General features: G+C 44.7%; 1 protein-coding gene across 7 annotated transcripts in view; it reads right to left on the bottom strand.

Annotated features, from left to right (window-relative positions):
• Positions 1–3,697: 3,697 nt before the first annotated feature.
• DGKD (diacylglycerol kinase delta) overlaps positions 3,698–22,759 on the bottom strand; it is a 58,019-nt gene continuing 38,957 nt past the window's right edge. For all 7 annotated transcript variants that reach the window (XM_039556860.1, XM_039556859.1, XM_019280603.3 and 4 more), the window contains 18 exons: positions 22,415–22,509; positions 22,227–22,326; positions 21,800–22,073; positions 19,777–19,938; positions 18,925–19,053; positions 17,887–17,983; positions 17,486–17,596; positions 16,651–16,747; positions 15,786–15,893; positions 15,572–15,685; positions 15,045–15,179; positions 12,452–12,603; positions 11,599–11,710; positions 11,340–11,432; positions 10,878–10,997; positions 10,420–10,537; positions 9,043–9,173; positions 3,698–7,932 (listed from right to left, as the gene is read on the bottom strand). In XM_039556860.1, coding sequence (XP_039412794.1) covers positions 7,843–7,932; positions 9,043–9,173; positions 10,420–10,537; positions 10,878–10,997; positions 11,340–11,432; positions 11,599–11,710; positions 12,452–12,603; positions 15,045–15,179; positions 15,572–15,685; positions 15,786–15,893; positions 16,651–16,747; positions 17,486–17,596; positions 17,887–17,983; positions 18,925–19,053; positions 19,777–19,938; positions 21,800–22,073; positions 22,227–22,326; positions 22,415–22,509 — 2,238 coding nt within the window. In that variant the 3' untranslated portion in view covers positions 3,698–7,842. The remainder of the gene's footprint in view (positions 7,933–9,042; positions 9,174–10,419; positions 10,538–10,877; positions 10,998–11,339; positions 11,433–11,598; positions 11,711–12,451; positions 12,604–15,044; positions 15,180–15,571; positions 15,686–15,785; positions 15,894–16,650; positions 16,748–17,485; positions 17,597–17,886; positions 17,984–18,924; positions 19,054–19,776; positions 19,939–21,799; positions 22,074–22,226; positions 22,327–22,414; positions 22,510–22,759) is intronic.

Raw genomic sequence — 22,759 nt, 5'->3', positions numbered from 1 at the left:
GGAAGAAATTCTTCCTGATGTTGAAGATGCAGCATCTTAATCCAAATTACCTGTGCACCCAGGAGTCCTCTGGGGTCCTTCATCAGGCAAAGTGCCACCAGAGGTTAGGGAAAGATGGGCCCCCCCAGGATCTCAGCTCACATCCCATGACACTGATTAGGAGAGCTCTGACTGCTTATAAACCTTTTATTTCCTTTTCCCCTCACAAACTTGGCCAGGGACTTTCTTGAAAACAAGTTCTCTTTAAACAAAGTTCATCCATTTGGGACTTCAGCTAAAAAGATTGCTGCATCCATATCCCAGCTGGGGAAGATGTGTGCACTGCAAAGCTCTACTGGTATGGTGTTTATCCTCATTTCAGCCATTCAACAAGAAAACTTCAGCTGAGATTAATGATAACAGATTTTTGCTGCAAATTAAATTTATGAAACACACCTGAAGACAGGAAACATAAAATAGGAAACCTAAATAGAAACATGGGTAGTACCCTGTATTACATGTATTTCTCCTATTTGTAGCTGACCTGGCTATTTGCTACCACGTAGGTTACATGGTTTTGAATACATGTTTGTTTCTAAGATTTGGTATAGTCTTAGAAATAAGATTGGAAGTTCAGGACACGCACCCCAACTGCCAACCTCAAACATCCACACCAATGTGTCAGCCTCCTAAAAACTTTTTTTTTTTTTTTTTAAACCCCTGTATTGATACTTAGTAAGAATTAACTTACTTCTTCACCACCCCTTTTGTTTTGAGGGCTTTATTTTCCTGTTTTCTCCTGCCACTGCAGTAAAGAAATAAGTATTTTAAAAGCCAGCACTTGGGCTCTCAGGTGATCTTATGACTTCAGGTGCAGAGGATTGAAGAAAAGATGCTCCAGGGTACTTCAAGTTTTGCATGCCAGGGAACAATTTCAATCTAAAAAAATCACAGTGCTGGGTTCACTGCTTTCTAGTTCACCTTCATTTTTAAAAAATAGGGATTCTTCTAAGGAGGGCTAGAAGAGCATAAAGAGGAGAAAGGCAAAACCTCAGAAGAGAATGGCAAGACAGAAGCTCCATAAATTTAAATTAACACTGTGGAGACTTCTGATCCAGTGTGTTATGAACTAATATTTGAAGAAATCACCTCCTTGAAGTAAAAAAGCATCATGGATGTCTCAAATTTCACAGCTGAAAGATACTCCCCCTTACAGCCTGAAGGGACAGAGCACACCAGAATGTTTACACACCCCAGTGTGAAAAGAAAGCCAAAAGCTTTGGTTTTCCCCTTTCTACAGGAAAGCTTCTGGCAAATTCTCAAATATGTTCTCAGCCTTTAGCCTCTTAGCCAGGAGTACCAAATCGCTCCTCTCAAATGTTCCTAAATTGAAATAAAAAATGTAAATTTCTGCAAATTAAATTATAGACAGATGTAAATTTTGATAGAGAAGGAAACTGAAGTGGGAAAAAAAAAAATCAAAAAAATGAAAATCCCCAGCTCTTCAGTGGTCATCCTGTGCTGCATTTATCAGTGCTTCCTAGTTCATAGCTTTTAATTCGCAACAAATCTGAACAATTCACTGAGCAATAAAAGCACCAAGCCTACTTCCTACATGCTCACTGGAGCCTCTACCTGCTAGGGCTCTACCAAAGTCTCCCACTCATCCCAAGTCCAGATTTCTTGCAAGACTTGAAGAAACACAGTGTTCTGTGAACCATCATCTCTCCCTGTGAACTGTCTGAAAACAGACAGCAGTTCCAAACAGGCATTAAAAGGGGAAAGACAGGCTCATACACACATCACCAGACAAACAGACTGCTCCTGCTTCCTTAGGAAACCCAAGGAGAAGTATTAGTCTCCTTGGGCAGCTCCTCTAAAAAGAAAAGGTCCTTGGAGCCCAAGGTTTTGCACAGTTCAGAGGAGCACTGGAATATGTGCCAGAAAGGCAAGAACCTCTCCATGGAGAACCTTTGTGCTGCTGGGAAGTGCTGCTGTGAATCCAGTTTGTAGCCTGGGAGCAAGAGGAATTGGACAACCTGAGCAGGTATCAAGCTTCTCCCAGCCTGTCACGTCCCTGGTTGGGATCTGCTCACACCTGAAGTGCTGCTGGGGCTGCAGATCTGCACAGCCCCTGCCATGACAGACACCGTCCGCAGCCCACCAGTGCAAACCAACCTGCTCATGGAGGAGGACACGAGGGCTGAGGCCACCCCTTTCCCTGCTCCCATGAAGAAAAGCCATAGGCCACAACTGATTTGCATTTTACCAGGAAGTCGACCAAAGGGGTCTTCTAGGTCATATGCAAACTGCCCCAGCTCTTCCTTTCTTGTAAAGGTCACTGGGTAAGCCAGCAAAATGCTGGAACTCTTCAGATGGAAGTTGCTGGAGGACTGCCATGACTCTTTTAGCTGTCAACAGGGAATGTCATTTTCCACAGTCTCAGGACCTTTTCTTCCTGCCCACATGAGAATTAAACACCTCAAGCTACCCCAGGCCCAGCTAGGGGGTGCAGTTATTAATAATTTTTTATTTAAACTCATTAGTAGAGATCTTCACAGCACACTTTCCTCCCAACCCACTCCACCCTCCTGAGATCCATTAGGTAGTTAAACCAAGAGGATGGCAGCCCTGAGAAGGAGGTCTGACATTCAGTAATGACACACTGAGTGAGGCAGTAAGATTTTTTGCTATTGGCTTCTGCCACATTATTTAAAAAAAAAGATCAAAATTAATAAACCTGTAATAAACCAGAGGAAAAAAAAATATCTTCTGTTTCCGCTGTTGCTTTCTTTGCATGTTTTCTGCAGTGCCACTTAAAGCAGAGCCTGATACTCAGGGCCCGTGTGAGTAAACACAGTAACTTTTTTTTTTCCTTATTCTGTCTCCAGGTAACTAACATCGTAGTAATCAATTTTACCATTTTCATCATGCAAGAGTATATAACACTAGAATGATGTTCCTGCTCCATACACTATTCTCTCCATACTTCTGTTTAATTATCAAGTACAAAGGTGCTTTTCACACAGAAAATACTCACGACCATTGTAACTTACTTTCCATCCACTTTGCAACAGTACTGTGGAACTCTACAACCATCCTCTCAGTTTAAATAAATCTGCTGGAAGTTTCCTGTCAGCATCTTATGAACACACCAATCTGTACAGATGGAAGAGAAGCTTGTCACAATCCCTCCATGGACTGCTCACCCGAACACCTCCAGATTTTTTTGTTTCAAGTTTACAGGTGCCATTTATGGCATTCAGTTTCTACATTTCATGAGAAAATTCACTTCTCCCACATTCTTGTGAATGCGTTTTCACTTTCTTCAGTCACTGTACATATTGCCTGCAATAAACTGAGAGCACAGAGGCCAAGGTGGAGGAGAGAACAACGGCTCCTGTCTCATCCTGGCACCGCAGCACTGTGGCCAGGAACAGCCACCCGAGGAGGGGGAGTCACACATTTCCCATCGAGCTGTGGGTTTGCTGCCAGCAGAGCTATGATCAGGATGAGCACCAGTAGAAGCACCACATTTAAAACGTCTTTTGTTCACTGCAAGACACAGCTAAAAAAAATTAAACTACCTAATGTCCTCTACTCCATGCCAATTAAACCAACACAAAAAATGCTACAAAACTAGTCTACAACATTTAAATTTACCATTTCACTCCTCTCTAAGGAACAGCTCTGAACTTCTGATGCAAGCCAGGATAAAGCCATTTAATCACAGCACAGATTTTTATTAGCTGGTTCCCACCAGACGGGCACAGTGGCCCTCTCAATGAAATCAGTAACAGAGAATCCTTACTGGAAGCTCAGAAACATGTTTACTTTATATACAACAAAAACATATTTACAACAAGTAAACTATGTACAAAAAAAAAATACAAGAGACATTTCCATGGTAATCACTGTATAAATTAACAAAATAAATAGGAAGGAAGCAGGTCCCATTCTTAAGGCACAAAACCTTCTTCCCAAGACTGTACAGGGATTCACTTGCTTCCCGACGCTTTTGATAGGATCACAGGAATGGTGGGGAGACCCCTGAGGAACAACGGTCGGTGGGCAATGATACAGACACACAGTCACTGCTGACAGTTGTAGAAAAACATCATTTTTCATCCTTTCCTTTTTTTTCTTTTGACAGTACACACACCTTAAGATACAAAATAAGTCTTGTAAACAGCCTGTTTTATAAATCACATCACTATTATGCATATTTTTAAATAACACTAAAACAATGAACAAAGCTTTCCATACAATTTGGGTGCAGAAACAGTTGCAGCACTGGCACTTGAAGGCCTTGGCAGTGCTGGAGGCTCCCAGGTGCCAGGCCAGCACCTCCAGGCACCCAGTGGCACAGCTGCCCTTGGCCGCCGTGCTGGCTCCTGCTGACATCCCACGAGCTACAACAGAGAGGTTGTACCAGCCCTCCCGAGGGCAGCCCAGGGCAGGGCACTGCCAACAGCCAAACCTCCCTCCAGCCTCCACTGCATGCAATCTCACCTAGCCTGAACATCATTCCTCAGAACCTGCCATTAAATACCCATGATGGTGCCAGAATGTGAGAGAACGGACTGAAGCCTCCTCCAAGCAGAAGAAACCCCAGGCCCAGCTCACTGCAGCCACTGCCAGGGGTGAGGGATGCAAACAGAAGGTGTCGCACAGCTTTCACAGGAGTTGCATTTCTTCAGGGACTGAACACCTGTGTGATATGTGCAGTTCTAGCTTCTCTCAGGCTGGTGTTCCTGAGACTGCTGGACAGTCTCTTTTTGGCAAAGCAGCAGTTTTTTTACTAACTGTCTTTCCTGAGTTTCTCTCCCACAAAAAATTATCAGATGCCAGAAGAGAAACTCAGAATAATGTAGCCAGGACTTCTACCTGGCTCCCTACTTTGCACATAGCTCTCACTGATGTTCAACACAAATTGTCTTCATCTATTCACAAAAATCTCTGCAACAGAAATCTGCACTATTCCCAGTGAGACACACAGAACTACAACCCTTTCAGGTTTTTTAGATCTATACCTTAATAAATATTCAAAGGCACTCAGGTTAAATGTAGATCCCATTTTCTAGCTCTTAAAAGAAGGTAGAACTCCTTCCCTGCCTCCGATAAGTAATAGACAGGAATATAGTGGCTGTCAACCCTTTGATAAATGTGCACGTGCACAAAAAGAATCTGAAGGTATTGACACACAGATCATAAAAATGATTGACACACAGATCAAAAGAAATGAGATGGGTCTGTCCAGGCCTCATCACTCATGCAGATGGCTAAAGGCCATGAGGTCTTGACAGATATGGCATGAATTAAGGAACACACCTGAACGTAAAAACTCTTTGGATTCCTCTGTTGCTCTGGGCAGGAAGAGTAGAGAGGAGCTGTTTCTATGGAATCAAGAATTTAATCCCTCAGGGATTATGCAAGCAAAGCAAGTGCTTATTGTTCATGCATCTTTAACCATGAGGCTGCCTGGGGAAAATCCACAGCAAGAACAGTTCCTTCACTACATACAGGAACAAACACAGATCTCACCTCTTCCCAGAGTTATCACCTGCCTCACCCCCCCACTGCACTCTCCTGGGAAGGCACATGGATGTCCCAGCCACGGACAATTCTGGGACAGGCATTGGGATGCACACACTGTGAGGTCACTGCACACCCACCACTGATGGCTGCATACTGGGGCTCTCCTAAGGAGGTTTCTCCTCATTTTCATCCAGACACTGGTCTGTGCCTCAACAAGCAAGTGGGACAATACAGTATGTCTGCAATTCTTACTTACCTGATACCTCAGGAATTCAATATAGTAAGAGGGGGTCTGTACTGATAAAAAATACAGCTATGGAAGCAACTGCCAACATATAGATAGGAGAAATAAATTCAGGGCAAGGCTGGACATATTTCCTGCTCAGGCCCCAGAGTCTTTATACCATTAGTGTTTCTAGCTGGATCAAGAACATTTAGTCTTCTTTTACCTTCTCATGAGCAAACGCTGTCATTTGCCAGGCTGAGAGGAGACACATGGGTGAACGTGTCTGGTTAGAACAGACAGGCAGAGTCAGAATTACCCTTGGTGAAATACTAGAGAATTCAGTGGAGTTTGGCCAGCTGAAACAAAATCAGCCCAGAACCTTTATAAGCTGCCAAATCTTTACATAAACTAACTTGACTGATAGTTATTAGACTAGAGAAGTGATATCAATTTGATAAAAATCCTTACATGTAAAAAATGAAGAATGATGTCCTCAGCAAATTATCTTTTATTCCACTGTGTATGTGGCCTTTTCTGTCTGCAGCCATAGTCAGACAGGTGCCACTCTAAAAATAAAAAATAAATACACAGAAGATGACAGAATAATTAAAAATTCTTGCTGTCTCTCGAGTTTCACAGCAATGACTGTTGCCAAATTCCCCTTGAAGTGATAAACTACGCATGCTGGTTTTGGGCTTTAACAGCCATCCAGCTGGGGTCAGCCATCTAGAAACTCTGATTCAGAGGCACTAATTTTTCCATGCTTCACTGTAGCTGGTACCAAAGGCAATGTATCAACACACTCCAGTTTTCATTATGATGCTCATTTAGTTGGTAACAATCCTCTTTCTCTCAGTGCTCTTACAGGAGCCCCAATGTTTGACAGCATAGGGAATTTCTCTTAGGGGTACAGCCCGGGGAACTGAGTTACCCTTATCTTTTGTATCACCCTGGAGTGAAGCAGCAAGGCAGCAAGAAAGAGAAGCAAGGTAGAAAAGCCACTAAAACCAAGACAGGTGAAAAGATGCAGGTACTAGACACAAATAACGTATTTTGTGACAGAAATAGTTTCCTACACTGCAAGCTGAAGTAAAGAAACAGCTCTCGTGTTTGTGGCCACAGAAGTGGCACTAAATGGGCAGGAAGCTACACCTGGCCATTGACAGTCGTGCTGCTGCCTCCACCAAGATGAAGTAAGTTGTCCTGTATCTCCCTTCTTGTGCAGCCCAAACAGCTCATTAGCTTTTCCCTCCCTTTTATCTGGTCTCCCAAAGATAAATTCAGAACAAATGTCAGAGCTGATCCCCTGTAACCATTTGGCTCTCCAGAATTTTCTTTTCTTACTGCCAGGAATTTCTAAACAATTGTCCGTGATGACTCAGCACCACATTTTTTGTGAAAACCTAAAGGTTGTACCACTGCCCCTGGCTGGAAGAGGAGAGCAGGCCCAGCAGAAGGCCCCACCAGCTGGTGCAGACCCTGTCTGAACCACGTGCACTGTTTGCTGCAAAGGCATGAGTGAGTGAGAATCACTGGATATTCATCGGAAGAGGCCTGTACTGGCTTCCAATTTCGGATGCACATTGCACACAACTACAGATGCATTAAAAAGGGATTAGTAAGACACAAGGAGAGGCTTTGTCCCACTTAAATACACTAAATACAGGTGCGACACGCAGATGAGCAGGAAAGTTTTGGGTCTGAAATGACTGTCAGATGCTCCTGAACTAAGACTGGCCAATATATCTTTTGCCCTGAATGATTCTACTGTGATGAAGTTAACCAGTAAAGGTAGCTGTGTTGCAATTCTCGGGATTCCTGCACTGTCCCTGGAGCCAGAACTTCCCACGTCGGAGGACATGGCTCTTCCAACAGCGAGTGAGTTCTCTCCAGGAGGTTCTGCCAACCGCAGAGGAGGTGCCTCTCCACTGGGTGCAGCCATACCCCACAGGAAAGAAGTAGCACCATGCTTGGTTGATATGAGCTCTGAACAGCTAAAATTTGGCTGTTCAGCAGAGACAGTTGTGAGGACATCTGCTTTGTGAGGTGACTGCTGTGCAGTTAGGGGGAATGGTAGACACAGGCTGTGAAAACAGAAGCTAAGCCTCGCTGGCAGGAGTACTCCGGCTCAGCTCCTTGATCCCGTGCAGTATCCTCTTCATGTGACCCACTTTGGTCACACCCAGGTCCTGGAAGAAAAAAGAAAACCTTACATTAAGAGAAAGGCAGAAGGAAACTCCAGGTGGCCAAGCAATGGTTATGAACTAGTCAGCCAGCTACAAAGAGAGGAAGAAACCAACCAGAAAAATTCCAAACCTGAGCGTTATATATAGAGCCTCAAACCACATGTCAAAAAGCTACTACGGAATGCAGAGTGGGCACAGAGCAATGCAGAGAAACAACTGCAGACTGTTAGCCAGAACCACAAATTGCTTTGGCTGTCAAAGGCTGAGAAAACAGAAAGAGCACACAGATGTCAGGGACCTAAACTAGTAGTCAAAACATGCAGGAAGAACTAACCAGTCACATCTGATAACTGGGTACCATGCAACAAACACAGGCTGTAGGTGGATGACATGCAGAGAGCTCAGCTACAGAGGTTACAGCAAACCTCACCATAGGAAGATGGTTAAAACAACAAAGATTCAAGGGGCATTGAACAAATGCCATGCACTGCTTAAAAAAAACAGTGTTCTCCTCCTCTATGCAAGTCACCAGAATGATGACACAAGTCTCTTGCACATGCAAGGAACCACCACTTTCAATTTCTCTCAGTAGAAACAATGTCTCCTGGTGAGGAGAAGAAAAGTTGTGCAATGTGGTTTCTAAGCACTATTAAAAAGGATTCTCTCCATCCATAAGCCTCATCAAAGTGCACAATCATGTTTTCTTGTAACAAAGTGTGATGATCTATTTGTCCAGTCGCTGCATGGTGAGAACCAAATCTTCCCAATCAGAGCACCTGCTGCAAAGATGGTAAAGTAGCTGAGAAAAACTTCACCATTAAAACCAGAGACTCTCAAGAGCACTATTGGCAATCTGTGTGCTGGACTGCATCACATCTCCAGGAAGCTGTGGCAGAACTGGACAGCTGGTCCCTCAACCACCTCTTCTACCTCCCTGCTATTAAAAACCAGGTGAACTGAAACGGTGAGAAAATAAAATGAGGCTGTAGTGAACCCGTCCATCTTGCCAAGGCACCTGGAATGAACAGCAGGCAGACCACTTCCAAGCACATTCAGCACAGAAAGTCATGCAGATGCAGCTGGCTACTTCTCATGAGCCGACCATGAAAGTACCTTGAGGTCCCTCCGTTCGAGGTGTAGGAGCTCAGAGCCCCGGACGTCATGGCGGATGAAGATATCCTTATACTCACAAAGACTGAGGTGCTCAAGCCACGCCGCAACCTCCTCCGTTCCCCAGAGGTGAACTGTTAGAGATGGAAAAGCAGGAGTGCATTGAGTACCCAGAATCCCAGGAGACAGGGAGAGATGAGGACACCACAGCACTCAGTGCCAGAGGAGGAGGGCAAGCAGGACCACAGCCTCTAACCAAGGGGAGGGCAGCACAACCTTCAATCTCGAATGAAGGAGGAAGGGCAAAAAAAGGTAAGAGACGTTCTCTTAAGAAGAGGCCTGCTGCAGTACAGCCAGGAGGAAGTGCGTATTTGTTTTGATGGGATGGGTTATCCTTTGATGGGCATAACTTTTTTGAAGTTTACCCCCATGTTTAAGAACAGTTAATTCATTGTGTAAATTCTGTGTACAAAACAACAGATTTGTAAAATATATGATGGAGAATCACAGCACAGATTAGTTTGCATATTATCATGTACAACCACTTGTGCTCAGTTAACAAAATGGCAACCTCTCTCCCCCTTGTCTGAGGGAGAGAGGAAGTGTTTAGACTTCCACCTTCTTGCAAAGTCTCTAAATAAGAGAATAATACAATTTCCCAGTTCTGGGAGACAGCGAATGAACACCAGCCCGTCAGACAGGAGACTGTACCCACAACTCCATGGCAGAGGACAGGACCCAAGAGCCAACAAAACAGGTCATACTTCTGAATTTTGGAAGAAAGCCTTCATAATGAGAGCATAAACCAAAAATCAACTAGACCAGTTTAGAGAGAAAGTGTCTTGAATGGCAATTTGTTGATTCATAGCCAGTTTTTATCTACTGACCAATAGGATTAAAGGTCAGGGAGCACCTGTGGTGATGCTGATCCCCAGCCAATTAGACAGGAAACTTGATTAAAGCCTGAAGGTGAATCAATGAGAAAAATATCATTTACTGTATCATAGAGAACAAGCAGTGAAAAGACCGGAGTTATGTGGACTTGGGCCCCGCAGTCATTTTTATACTTAAAATGCCAAAATCCTCGAATTCACTTCCCTAAGCACCCTCTGAAATATCCCTGAAAATCTGTACAGTGTCGGGAGAATTCTTCAGAGGGTACTTCCTGCTCAGGAATGTTCTGCATGGTACAGGGGGACCATGACTCAGAAGGGAACAATAAGCTACTCTACCACATGAAAAAGATCGACTAGACCTGCAAGAAGAGGCAGATGCAGGTGAAACAGAAGGGGAGGACGTGTGAGGAAACAGACCAAGAAAAGGTAGTGGTGTGACCACACTGATGTGACAAAAGACACCATGAATGAGCAGACTTGGTACCCGGCAATCCCACGCTACTGTGAGTCTCCTTATTTTTGTTGTTCTTCTCCTTTTTAAACTTGGTCACCAGGCGGAATTTGCCACTGCGGCTGCGTTTAGAATAATCCAGCATCTGGTTCTGCAAGAACAGAAAGGGAAAATCAAGCACACAATCATAAACTGATTGGAATGGACCAAGAGCAACAAGCACTGTCAAGCTCAGCTCCATGATCTTGTAAGAAAGGAAAAAAAAAAAAATCATAAGCTCGTTCTGATCAAGACAGAAAAGGAAGCAGAGAAAGTTGATCCCACGTTAGGCAAAGGATCTTAGCAGGAAATTAATTTCTTTAGCCCTAGGGAGTCAAGTTTCTTCCTTAATAATTATTTCTCACATCAGTCACATAGTAACAGAAGTCAAACACACAGCCAACTAGGGAAAAAGAGAACAGCTAGGGAAAAATAGCCTTGATCCTCCTCACCTCCTCATCACAGGGCTCCATAAGCTGCCACAGCCAAGGGATGTCTGCCAGTTTCCTCAGCTGGAGGTCCATGTCTGCCAGGGCTGCCTGGAGCTGCTCCTTCTGTGGAGGATCTAATTGCTGGATCAGGAATAGAAGGAAGGCAGAGTTAAAAGCCACATGGTAGAACACATAGCCAGGCCCTTGCCTTGAAATTCCTCACTAACAAAGCAGTTCCTCCTTTTGAAAGGAAGTGCACAGCAGGCACTCTGCCCAGACCAAGTTAACAATTCTTATCTTTTCTGAGCTCTAGGCTCCACAGCATGCCCATGAAGCAAAATCTTCTGTAGCAAATGATTTCTGGATGATTAACATCTAAACTGACTTACAGAGTCCAAGACCAGCAAAATGCTAGGCCAAGGCAATAGGAGGAGAGGGGAGGAAGTGAGTGGCTGCTTTTTCCTCTTGCTTTGTGCTCCTTACCAGTGCCATCTTGCCCGCCAGCAGGAGCTCTGTCTCATTGTGCAGGGCTCTGACATTATTCACCATCTCTACAACAAGGCTGCAGTTCAGACCCTGCAGGGAAGCAATTCATGCACAAGTTAAGCTTAGAAGTGCAGAGGTCTGAGCAGTCAAAAGGAAGAAGTCTTAGACTAGCAAGGCCTACTTTTGGTCAAGCAGAATGGAAAACCAAGGGCTATGGAGCAAGGACAAAATGGGAGATGCCAAGTGAGTGCAGTACCTCTGTAGACTTGGATTTAGCGTAGACTTTATCCATAGACTTGGAGCTGGCATTGACAGCATGGGCAAGCTCCTGTTCCATGTCCTGATAGGACTGAGCTATTTCCCGAATGCTAAAGAGAGAATTACAGATTGCATCAGCATATGCTCAAAGCAGGAGATCTCTCCTGACTGGACATCCCATTTTAACACCCATCCGAGCAGCGAGCCGAGCTCACGGCAGGGGCACAGCCTCTGGCAAGGCAGGCCAGTCCTCCTGCCACACTGAGCGTGCACAGGCAAGGAAACGCAGCTCTCACAGACACAGCATGTTCAATTCTGCACACAGACTGGGATCAGTTTGAAATACAACCCAGACATTTTAGTATGACCAGAGTGATGTGAAAGGCAGCTGCACTTATAGCAGCCTTCTCTAATGACTCTGGGAATTTTCTCTCAGAAGCCTGACTAAAGGATGAGCAGGTAAGCACACATTCTGGGCTCTGTACAAAAATTTCTGCTGGGCATCAGGGTTACAAGAACCCAGGTTGTCATCTGATCTCCCTGAGAGGCCTTTCTTTCTTTTCTGAAAAAATTAATTTATATTCAAAGGTAACAGGTTCTTTCAGAATTAAAGGATCCATGTTTGCCCATGAAAGTCACATTTTTTTGTTCAGAATGGCCTAAGAAAGTTTTATTGAGCTTCAGTCCTCGTTCAGCTGGGACACTGAACAATGAATGATGCTACTCCCAGTGACATGGACCAGTAATGCAGCAGGTAAGACTGAACAAGAACATCTCCAGAAACAGGAAGCAGGACAAGAACTTCAGGCCCTAAAGGAGGCTCTATTCATCAAAAGCAAGTTGAGTCACACCTGTGGATCAGAGCACCTGCAGCTTGACCAAACTGGATGATCTGGGTGGATTCTTCTTCAGACATGATCTCTGGTTGCAGAGAGAAAGAGGAGGGTCGTGACAACTCACACTTCTGTTTGTCCTCCCAAGACTTCAGGGTGCTCTCAAATGCCTAAAAACACAGCAAGCAAACTATAAGGTCCCTTGTAAAGCTCCTATAAAAACCCAGTGACTGTGCCTATGCCTGTAAAACATGTAGATCTGGTACAGGCACTTTTCACTGCAGGGCCCAGTAGTTAAGTTGCTTATAACTTTGCTAACTAGCTGGCTGGGATGGAGTTTTCCAGGTCACATGCTTGCCTTGGCTGAATTTTTGCTTAAGCACAGTTTTAGTCAAAATTACTGGGCCAATTCTGAGGACCAGACTAGCAAAATCCAACAATTCCCTACTGGTAGCAGCCTTTTATTTGAGCAGCTGTATCACCTTCCCACTTCAGTATTTCTGTGACACTTCAGAGCTTGAAATGAAAAATGTTCAAGGCTCCTTCTTATCTGGAAGTAAACTGGGCTTCCCTAGGAACTGGTGGGCTAAGCAGCTGCACACTCAGAGCTAGGACCTGTCCCATCTGCAACCTTACTGATATTCCTGTGGGCAGCAGCTAATGGTGCGGGAAGAAGACAACAGATCCCATGTAGAAAAATCAATATTGTATATGGTGAGAATGAAAACTATGGAGCCCTGTGGTAAAGCATTCCCTTCCCCTACTGCCCCTCATACTGGAAAACCAGGCTCTGTCAGCATAGTGCAAGCTACCTGCTGATCTCACTCTTGCCGATGACTCTTCAGTGGTCCAGATGAGGCCAAATAAGGGAATTTGAGTTTTTCCATCTTCAGTTTAGGAAACTATATATCCCAAATCACATTTAAAAAATGTTACCAAAGGTACATGGTCACATGCATGAAGGGAGGACCCCCCTTCATCAGCTGAATAGGACAGGTTTGCTCTGTGAAAGCAGGGGCATGCAATGACCATCAAAAGGACAGCAGGAAAAACAAGAATAAGTTGAGACAAAGTTGAGTGTGCAACTGAAAAATTGGAACTTCTTCCTCAGTGGCAATTCCATGACTGCAAAACCAAGTTGGCAGGCAATTAGGAATGGGCTGGCACAATCAGAGCTATGGCTTCTGATGGTCCAACACATAGCACACTCACAAAGGGACTGCTGTGTCCTCTCTATCTCTTGTGCTTCCCATCGCCTTTCCCACCATGCCCATACGTAGGTTGCCTCTCCTTTTCTCCCTCCCTTTACCTTTACAGCAGCAATCCTGATCTCTCATGCTGTCTGTGCTATCTCCTTCAAGCACTCTCCCTCCAAGTGTCAGTGTGATGCTGCAGAAGCTCTCTTAACCTTCACAAAAGATGGTGTGCACTATTCCTGTCTCCTCTCCACAACATTCACATCATAGCTGATAAGACTCTCTTCAAGCTCAAATAAGGATAGATTCAGACTAGATACAAGGCAGGACTTTATACTATGAGGGGGATGAAACACTGGCACAGGTTGCCCAGAGAAGTGGTGGATGCCCCATCTCTGGCAACATTTAGACCACAGGCTGGATGGGGCTTTAAGCAACCTGGTGTAGTGGAAGGTGTCCAGCCCCAAGACACGGGGTTCAACTAGATGACCTTTGAAGTCCCTTCCAACCCAAACCATTCTGTGGTTTTATCATCAACACCCACTGCTCTCCCAGCTAAGAGGTCTCCAGTGCCCTGTCCTACCATGACAGGGGTTTGTATGCCCACCTTTGCTTTCTTTTCATACTATCATCTTTGTAACTCCCTGCCAGGCAATGTGCCTCAGGCCTGTACCAGGCTGCTTTCCCTTTTTCCCTTTGTTGTACTCCTTCCTCTTGTGATTCAGCAGGTGAGTCCTTTGCAGAGGACTTTGATTTGCTCTGGAAGCTAGGTAAAGGGGTGTTACCCTGGAAAGTATGAAGAGCTGCTATCAACTGAACTGTTTATGCACGGACAGTTACAGAGTTAGGCGGAACCATAAAGCCTGTCTGTGCCACAGCAAGGTCTTTATCCTTTCCTTTGTCTTACCACTGCTCAATCATACAGCAAAAGAGCAAAAAGGCTTCCTTATTTGCTGGTACTCATCAGATGTATTTGAAAATTATCAGATGAGACCAACACACACTTCTGAACAAGGCGTAAGACGCTGCTTTACATGGTCAATGAGGTATAAGCCACATACTGAACAACAATGAGAAATTAAAACATTGACCGTCTGAATTTAGACAATCCACAGCACTTGGCGAGGCAGGCATCCTGTGGGAAAAACAGCATGCAAGCATGTTAAGAAACACTGTCACAAGACACCTAGAAAAGGAAGTAAAATAAGCTTGCATAGAGAATCTTATTTATGCCCTTTCCCAAGTGGTGAATGAAAGTTTAACCACATTCTTTCCCAAAAGGTTTATGGTGTGTAACAAAACATGCTTCCTGCATTCACAAAGATAATATTCACACGTGGCCCTTGCCACGCTCTCCAGAAATATGTGACATCAAAACACATGGGTACTGCACAGGGCATTCAAGATGCTCTTACCCTGTCTCGGGTGAGGGTCTGTGCCCTGTTCTTATGAACAATCCAAATGTAACCTGGAGGCTGGATCCAGGCTTCTCCATCCACTTGTACGGGAACTCCCTCTTCTCCAAGGATTGCTATCTTTACTGTCCGGCACTGCAAGGAGTGACTGGGTAAGAAAAGCTCTAAAATGTTGATTTTCCAAAAGCATAAGCCAATTTCTGTCTTTCCAAAGCCCCTCCCCACATGCTGTAGCTTTGGTGCTACTTGAGGGAAACATGTCTGAGCAGCAGGGCACACCTCACCCGTAAGCAGTGGGGAACACCTGCTGTGTCTTTGGACTAATCTGTATTTGAGTTGTTGGTCTAACTCCTACTACAGTGAATGCTAGCAAACAATTCCATACTCAAATGTCTCTTGAGCATGCCCATTTCCAGCCCTGGTGGATGCTCTTTCCATGGACCAGAGAGAGCAGAAAGAAGAGCCTTACAAAGTCACCAGCTGGAGAGGGGGGCAGGTGGGAAGAGCTCACAAAAAGCAGCTGATACCTGTGCAATCCGGTGATGCTGTAGGTTTATCACACGTGACACTGCCATCTGCATGCTACCAAACACGGCCACCACCTCCAAAATCTTGTCATCGAAGGAAGGGGCTGTAAACGTCTGCCACATACAAGGGAGAGAGAATTCAGCTGAGGCACAGCTCTGTTGGAGAGCAACATTAAGTAGAAACATTTTTTGGATGGCCTTAGAGAATACTCACATCATCTTCCTTGGTTCCCCCCCAGAAATTGGTGCCTCCTGCATAGCTGGGAATGTTGAGTACAGCAATCCCCTGGAGACTGGGCAGAGGGATTGGCCTCCCATCGCACTGCACAGAAACGAAGGCAACACTACTCTCAGCCCAGCAAGAGAGAGACCCTCCTGCCAGAGCACATGCTCTGTGAACAGAAACAGCCTGCACCATCTTAGTAATACATTAATTCAGGTTTTGTCCTGTTCATTCTTGGCCTAGAAGAGTAGAAGTTATCCACTCAAGCCTCATGAGCCACACATCTTCTGGCAAACACAGATTTTAGAGAGATACCGTTGCTTCTGTTTCTCTAACAGGAACAGGGCACACCTCAGAGCCTTGGCAAAGCCTCTTGATTTATTCCTCAAGAAAGGGGAATAAAACTCCTGAAACATCCATATGATGAGAGTCTCCTCCTGCAAGTTACCTGTTTATGCTGTACATGACCTATACAAAAATATTTCTTTTCCAGCTGGATGCACGTTATAGCACTGTTAAATTCAGAGCTTTCCACTGCACCCACCATCTAAAGTGATGTGTTCATGTGAGATACCACATGTAATATAACAATCTTATCCATGCTGAACACTGTGTTGCGAACAGCAAATACTTTCCAGCAGGAAGACACTTCTTCCCTCATGGGCTGAGAATACAAGTTATGCTCCAGAACCAAGAAAAGCCACTTTTAGTTAGCTCAGGGTGACATATAGCAAATACATTGTTTCAGGCAGGCAAATGGCACCAAGTCAAATCACCATGCCAAAGTCACAGTGCCTGAAGGAGATGGAATTAGGCATCCCAGTCTTAGGAACAGAAGAGCATGCTAATCCCTCACCTCCAGCAAGACCTTCTGCTCCAGGTTTCTATATGTTCTGTGCAGCAGCTCCTTGGTCCCCAATACTCCATACCACATCATGTTCTTAGTACGACTTCTAAGGGAGCAAATAAAAAGAGAAAAAGTCAGCACAGCCATTTACCCTTTCACTAAGAAGAAATAAAAACTTCACACTGAAATGGTACCTGCTACATCCTAAAACACAAAGGTGCTTTGCTTCAAAAAGGGTGAAACACTCCAAGTGGTCACTGTTTGTGCTGGGAAACTACTTCCCTTTAAATAAATGTCAGGTAGGAATAGAGCATGAGTAACAGACACTACCAGAAACATACACAGCCTGCCCTGGCACAGAACTTGTCCATCTCATACACCAGGACATCAACAGTGCTTGGTTGTATTAGCTCATATACAGCAAATGTAGCCAATCCCAGGCTACACAAAGCATCCTGTAGTTGCTCAGGTATTCAAAAGGCCAAACCTGTGGTTTGTACTGAGTCAGGATCAACCAGCCTCTGTGGCATTTAGAATTGAGATGTGCTTCTCTCATAGCTAAATAGCAAGCCCAGAAGAAAAATCTGTGAGTGAGATGACATAAATAGAACCAATGTGCTAAATCTGCACCAATGTAGCTACTTAAATACCTTACAGTAAAATGAATCAGTAATAAATCAGTAACTAATCGCTTCCACCATGATTTCAAGCCTTGAAGAAGCATTATGGAGACAATACACCTATTCAGCACATTGTACACAACCAGCTTCAAAACCACACAGAAGCACCAAGTGGTTCAGTCGCTTCTGGCATCAATCCAAAGGTCAGTCAAAACCAAACCCACCTGCATTTCTCTGGGTGCTCATCACGTTTGTTGTTGAAGTCCAAAGAAATCTTTGCATCCAGTCCAATTCCAAAGTAATTATTCATGACACACTTCTCTGTGTAATATTCACTGCCAAACAGAAAAACAAAACTTCCATTTGTACCATTTGGTGCGTATCTCACACAGAATCAGAATCATTTAGGCTCGAAAAGACCACCAAGCCCAACCGTGTCAGATGTGTCACTGCATGTGTAACTCCATAAACTGATCCTTAATCCCTGGAGCCCAGCATATGGATCCATTTACGTAACTCCAGGCTGCTGCAGTCCATTAGTTTGGTCTATAAACTAATGCCCCTCTCTGCTGAGGTCTGTTTGCAAACGCCCACTCCCTTCCTTAAAGCTCCAGAGCATACTCACAGATTTTCAGGCTCAGAGTTAAAGGGATCAGCATGGATCAACAATCGGCTGATGACAGAGCTCCCAGGCAAAGAACCTGACATGCCAGCACGGATATCTGTAGGAAAATTGACCATGGAGAAGAGCATGACAAATAATAAGCAGAAAACAGGTAACTTCAATCCCAAAGACGAGATAACAAGAGTTGATACATTCTTCCCTGTCATTCATGAAGAAAGCAAATAGCACTAGTGCTTTCTTTCACTCCAGAGGTTAGGTCTTTTGACAAGGAGAAGGGTTTCTGGGGCTGCCAGCAGGGTTTTTGACTGACAGTGAACTGCCTAAGGCCAGCAGCACAGTTGTACAGAAACACAGAAAAGGGAAATAGGAGTGTACTCTCTGCAGCAGCTTTTTTGTTCCAGGGCGAGACACACAATATCCCTGCTACAGTGAATAGAGAAAAAGGAGTAGGAGTAAAGCTATGATCCAAGTTATTCAAGAATTACTGTCTCCTGCCTCTTAAATTATTAACTGGTGACCCACAAATAGTAGGTTTGTCAGAGAGAAAGGAAATTACCTGCTTCCAGAAGGAGCAACTTGAACAAATTATTTGGGGGAAGAGATGGAAAGATACTGCCACAGTGATGGGGAGAAGTTGCTGTGCATCATGTGGGAGGTGGGATTCTGCTGGGTCTGTGCACTTCCAGTCACTTCAGCCTTCACATAAAGGGACTGCTGCTCCCAAACCTATGGCTGTCACTCTTCAGAAACCTTCCTCAACAGCATCGTCTCCCCCTTCTCATGGTTATTTTGAGATCAGTATGTCCTTGCAACTGGCATCTAAATTCTGCCACTTCACAGCATTAATAAAAATCTGTGTCTAAGTCTTAGCTACAAACTGGAAACTACTACAGTTCCAAGCCTCCGCTTGCAGCTACCCACAAAGGGATTTCTCTCACGGTCGACCCTGCACAAAAGGGCATCTGGCAGGACAATTTCGTGTTTTCACCCATGCTCCAGTTGGCTGCCTCGGTGGGAAGTGCTGGGTGTTACACTTACTTGGGTAGAGGATTTTTGTGTTCAGCATAGGCAAGTTGTCCCGGTTTCCTGTCTGGGGAGGAAGGGATGCAGAGCTGCCCAATGACAAACTTCCTTTGTTTACTAGTCTTTCACAAGGAGACTTGGAGGCTGTAAAACACAACACAAACTTGGTTATTGACAAACATAGTGCTGTGATTCAGACCAGCACAGCCCAAGCAGAAAGACTGGGTTAGGAATCACTCAACAGCAAAACACTTGAGCCCCCAGAAAACAAAGAATTGACAGAATCAGTCATTAAGAGACAGAGATGTCACATATGTGCTGCTGGAAAACCTCAGAGATTGGAAGTATCAAAATGCCACATGAAAAATATTAGAAATGGAGATGAGAAAAAGCTGGTGCCAGCAGCACAACAGACAGGGTATTTGGCCCCAAATCAATACTCAGGAAGTTCCACATGTATCTGGAGTGATCAGGGATCTCTAACAAATTACTCACACAACACATTTACTAAAGCAAACTGGCTGCTGTTCTCTGTCATCTGCAAAGGATGACATGAAAAATGCTCAAGACTGTACTTGTCCAAGCACTGAAAGCCAAGAGAACCCAGATTACTGGTTAAGGTGCAAGAAAATTTCTGAATCCTAGGCTTCATATGCTAAGATCATGGAAGCCATGAGAATGTAGCAAAAAGTGGGGTGTACAGCACAGGCTAGAACACAGAAACGTGCAAGGCCTGAAGAGCAATCATGCAAAAATTTGAGAAGAACAGAACACAGAGGGTAATACACATAACACCTTCCTTTTTTACAGCTAACAGAAATGTAATCCACAGGCAAGACCTGCATGGTGGCAGCCCCAGAGCAGTACCTTTCCTCTGGCTCCTCCCCTTGGACACTCCAAAGCTGCTGCTGTGTGATGACTGCATGGAAATCTTATCCTCGTTCCTCAGTTCCTTGCCCTCCTCAGAGGCTGAGAGACTAAGGAGGAAGCCCTCTTGCTCCTGTGTCTGGGCATTCTGCTCATCTACAGCTGTATGGAGAGATAAAGCAGGTGAGTGCCTCACAGCTCTTCTGGCAAGGAATACCTCCCACTCATGTAAATAACAACAGGATGGGACTCTAAATGTCCTGATTCCTTAAAGGAAAGAACAGGAATAACACAAAGCTTTCTTTTATCATTTGTCTCAGCTCTGCTCTGAAGAGATTTTGGAACCAGCCTGGCTCAGCCTCCTTGTTTACTTTGCTGAGCTCTTTAGCAGTGAGGCTCTAAACAGAAGTGTCCATTTTTAATGCCACAGGTTCTCAGGCATCCTGAGATGTAAACTGTGCTAGAGGTGATCGGCTTCCATTTATTTGCATTTAGATGTTGCCAGGAATTCTAACCAGATGGACATGAAATGATTAACAAATTTCCTGTTTGTTTGAGCTGTAGTGGTGCAATAACATAAGCCACTTGAAAAGGGAACTTAGACACATATAATCAAGAAGGAAGAAAATAGCAGCTGGTAAAAACCAATACAAACAGAGGAAAGAATCAGATTGCACACTTTAGAAGAAGAAAAACAGTTTGGAAAAGTTGAACAAATACATCTGAAATGTAACTGGAGTTTGCTTGAGAGCTGGTAAAATTTAAATGTTAGCATGCTGCCTAAAGAAATCAAAACTGCCTTTGAATGCCATCAACAGGTCTTTTCCTCCCCAGCAGCCCCTGCCAGGGACACAGCTCTGAATGCCCTCAGCTGCTCTACCAGCTGACTACCTGCATAGCTCATCCCCTTCTTTCAGTCTCTTCCTCTCCCTTGTGTGCTAACCCTGTAGTTCATCAGAACTGCCCACGAGGCAATCCAACCCACTTGCACAGCAGAAACAGAACACTTCTGGCTGGGTTAAGCAAATTTCTTGGGCGCCAAAAGAACTCCACAAACATCAAACTGGCCTAAGGTAAGCAGCAGCAAAGTGAGGGAGCAGCGAGGTCAAGGCCTCCTACTTCATCAGAAGCAGGCTGTTTGCTGAACTTCCACTACTCACCTTCAGCAAAGGTTGTACACAATGCTGCAGTGCTGGAAATCCAAGCAATATTGCAATGATTCATAACTCACTATGAGTGAACAACTGTGAGTTGTTCATAGTGCACACCTGGGTGTGCATGAAGTTACATCTGCAGCTTCAATGCTTTTATCTCCAGTAACAATCTGTTAAGTACTTCCTTTGGTCTCAGTTAACCCCCAAGTTTATTACTAACACCTGGAGACTGACGCCTTTCAAAGGAAAGGGAACTTGCAGCATTGGGGGGCGTGTGCCTGGAGAGAGACAAGGGTCAAGATGTGGAGAAGAGGGTCACCTGCCTAAGAAGTTAATGTCAGAACAGAACTGACTTGCACCAAGGTGCAGTGTTTTAAGTTCTTTCCACGGACAAAGCTCATTTAAGAAGTTCCTGTCCTTTCCTGCAGTTGTACCACAGCAATGTTTTGCTGGGCTCTGCTATAAAGAGATTGAAACAATTCAAGTTAAAATACTTAAAATCCTTTCTTCCCAAGTATTTTCAGATCTGTTTTACAGTAAGGCCACACAAAGAGCTGCACTGACACAACTGTGGTATGGGTGGGGACAGACAGGAAATGCAAAGTAACAGTGTGGGAGGGTAGGAACTTCCTAAAGCAGCCCGCTGGGAGAGAACACACCTTGAACTTCAGACTCATTTACCAAGCAATGTTTCCAAAAGGTGGGCTTGGCAGAGGTGACACTGAAACTAAATGGCCAGGCTTACTGAGTAGGTTATCTAGCTCAGGAAAGCTGCTTTCAAGAAGGAAGCCTGCTGCCCCCAGAACAAAGGAAATTTTTACTTTCTAAGAGGCTGTAGGAAGCGACAAGCAGGACTCCTGACAGGTTACCTTTCTCTGCATGCTCTATTATCTGGCGAATGGCTTTTTTCAAGCTGTTAGCTCTGAGCATGAGCTGCTCTCGGGGACGGAATATCTGGGGCCTTGCAGTGCATGCCGAGCCCACCGAGCGCTCGCTCGAAGAGTCACCAGCACTGCCCGACCCATCCCCGTCCTCCGTCTCCTCTGCAATGGTGGGAGGAGGGTTGGACAGAGAGGAAGATGCTTGAGATTCATCATTCAGTGTCTTCAGCAATGAGTCCAGCTTCTCCTTCAGGACAGAGCACTACATGAAGAAGAACAACATTTGAGTAAAACTAACAGTTGCCTGGGTAGCTCATTCTTTAGTACTTACTGAACTGCTGCTATCCTAGTTCTATGAGAACAGAGCATTTTTACATTGCAGAAGTAGAAACCCAAACATTTTTTCAAATTTTACCTTCCTGGCCATGACCTCTGATTCCTCTGAGCTTTCTGTTGCCTTCTCATAGGCTTTCCCTACTCGAGCCACAAAATCCTTCACTGTCTCACAAAGCACCCTAGACAAAGGAGGAAAACAAAATCACACAAGGATTGTCGCAGGATTTTCACAGTGCAACTTAGAGCAGTTTTCCTCTAAGTACTCACTTGGCTGAGGAGATCACCACTGAGTGTTGGTCAGAAGTCAAAATTTTGGACAAATGAGCAGCCACAGAATCTTCATAGCAGAGAATCTTCTGCACCTGTTGACAGTCAGAAAGAAGCCACTAGGGTGCTGCTTCCCAACATAACAACATATGCTGTGAAATCCTGGCTCCTCGGGGAGTACCTATCACTCTACAGATTCTTTTTGCCCTGAGAAAGTTCCACAGACCAGGCTCTGTTACTCACTGAAGATCTGAATGTGATGAAGAAACTAATTCTGAACGTACAAATCATCAGCAATGCAGTTCTTAGAGTCTCTGATCAACTGCAAATCTAAAAGCCCTTGGT

Source organism: Corvus cornix, chromosome 9, assembly GCF_000738735.6.
Source record: "Corvus cornix cornix isolate S_Up_H32 chromosome 9, ASM73873v5, whole genome shotgun sequence".
Lineage (NCBI taxonomy): Eukaryota > Metazoa > Chordata > Aves > Passeriformes > Corvidae > Corvus > Corvus cornix.
This window is presented reverse-complemented; position numbering and strand designations above follow the sequence as displayed.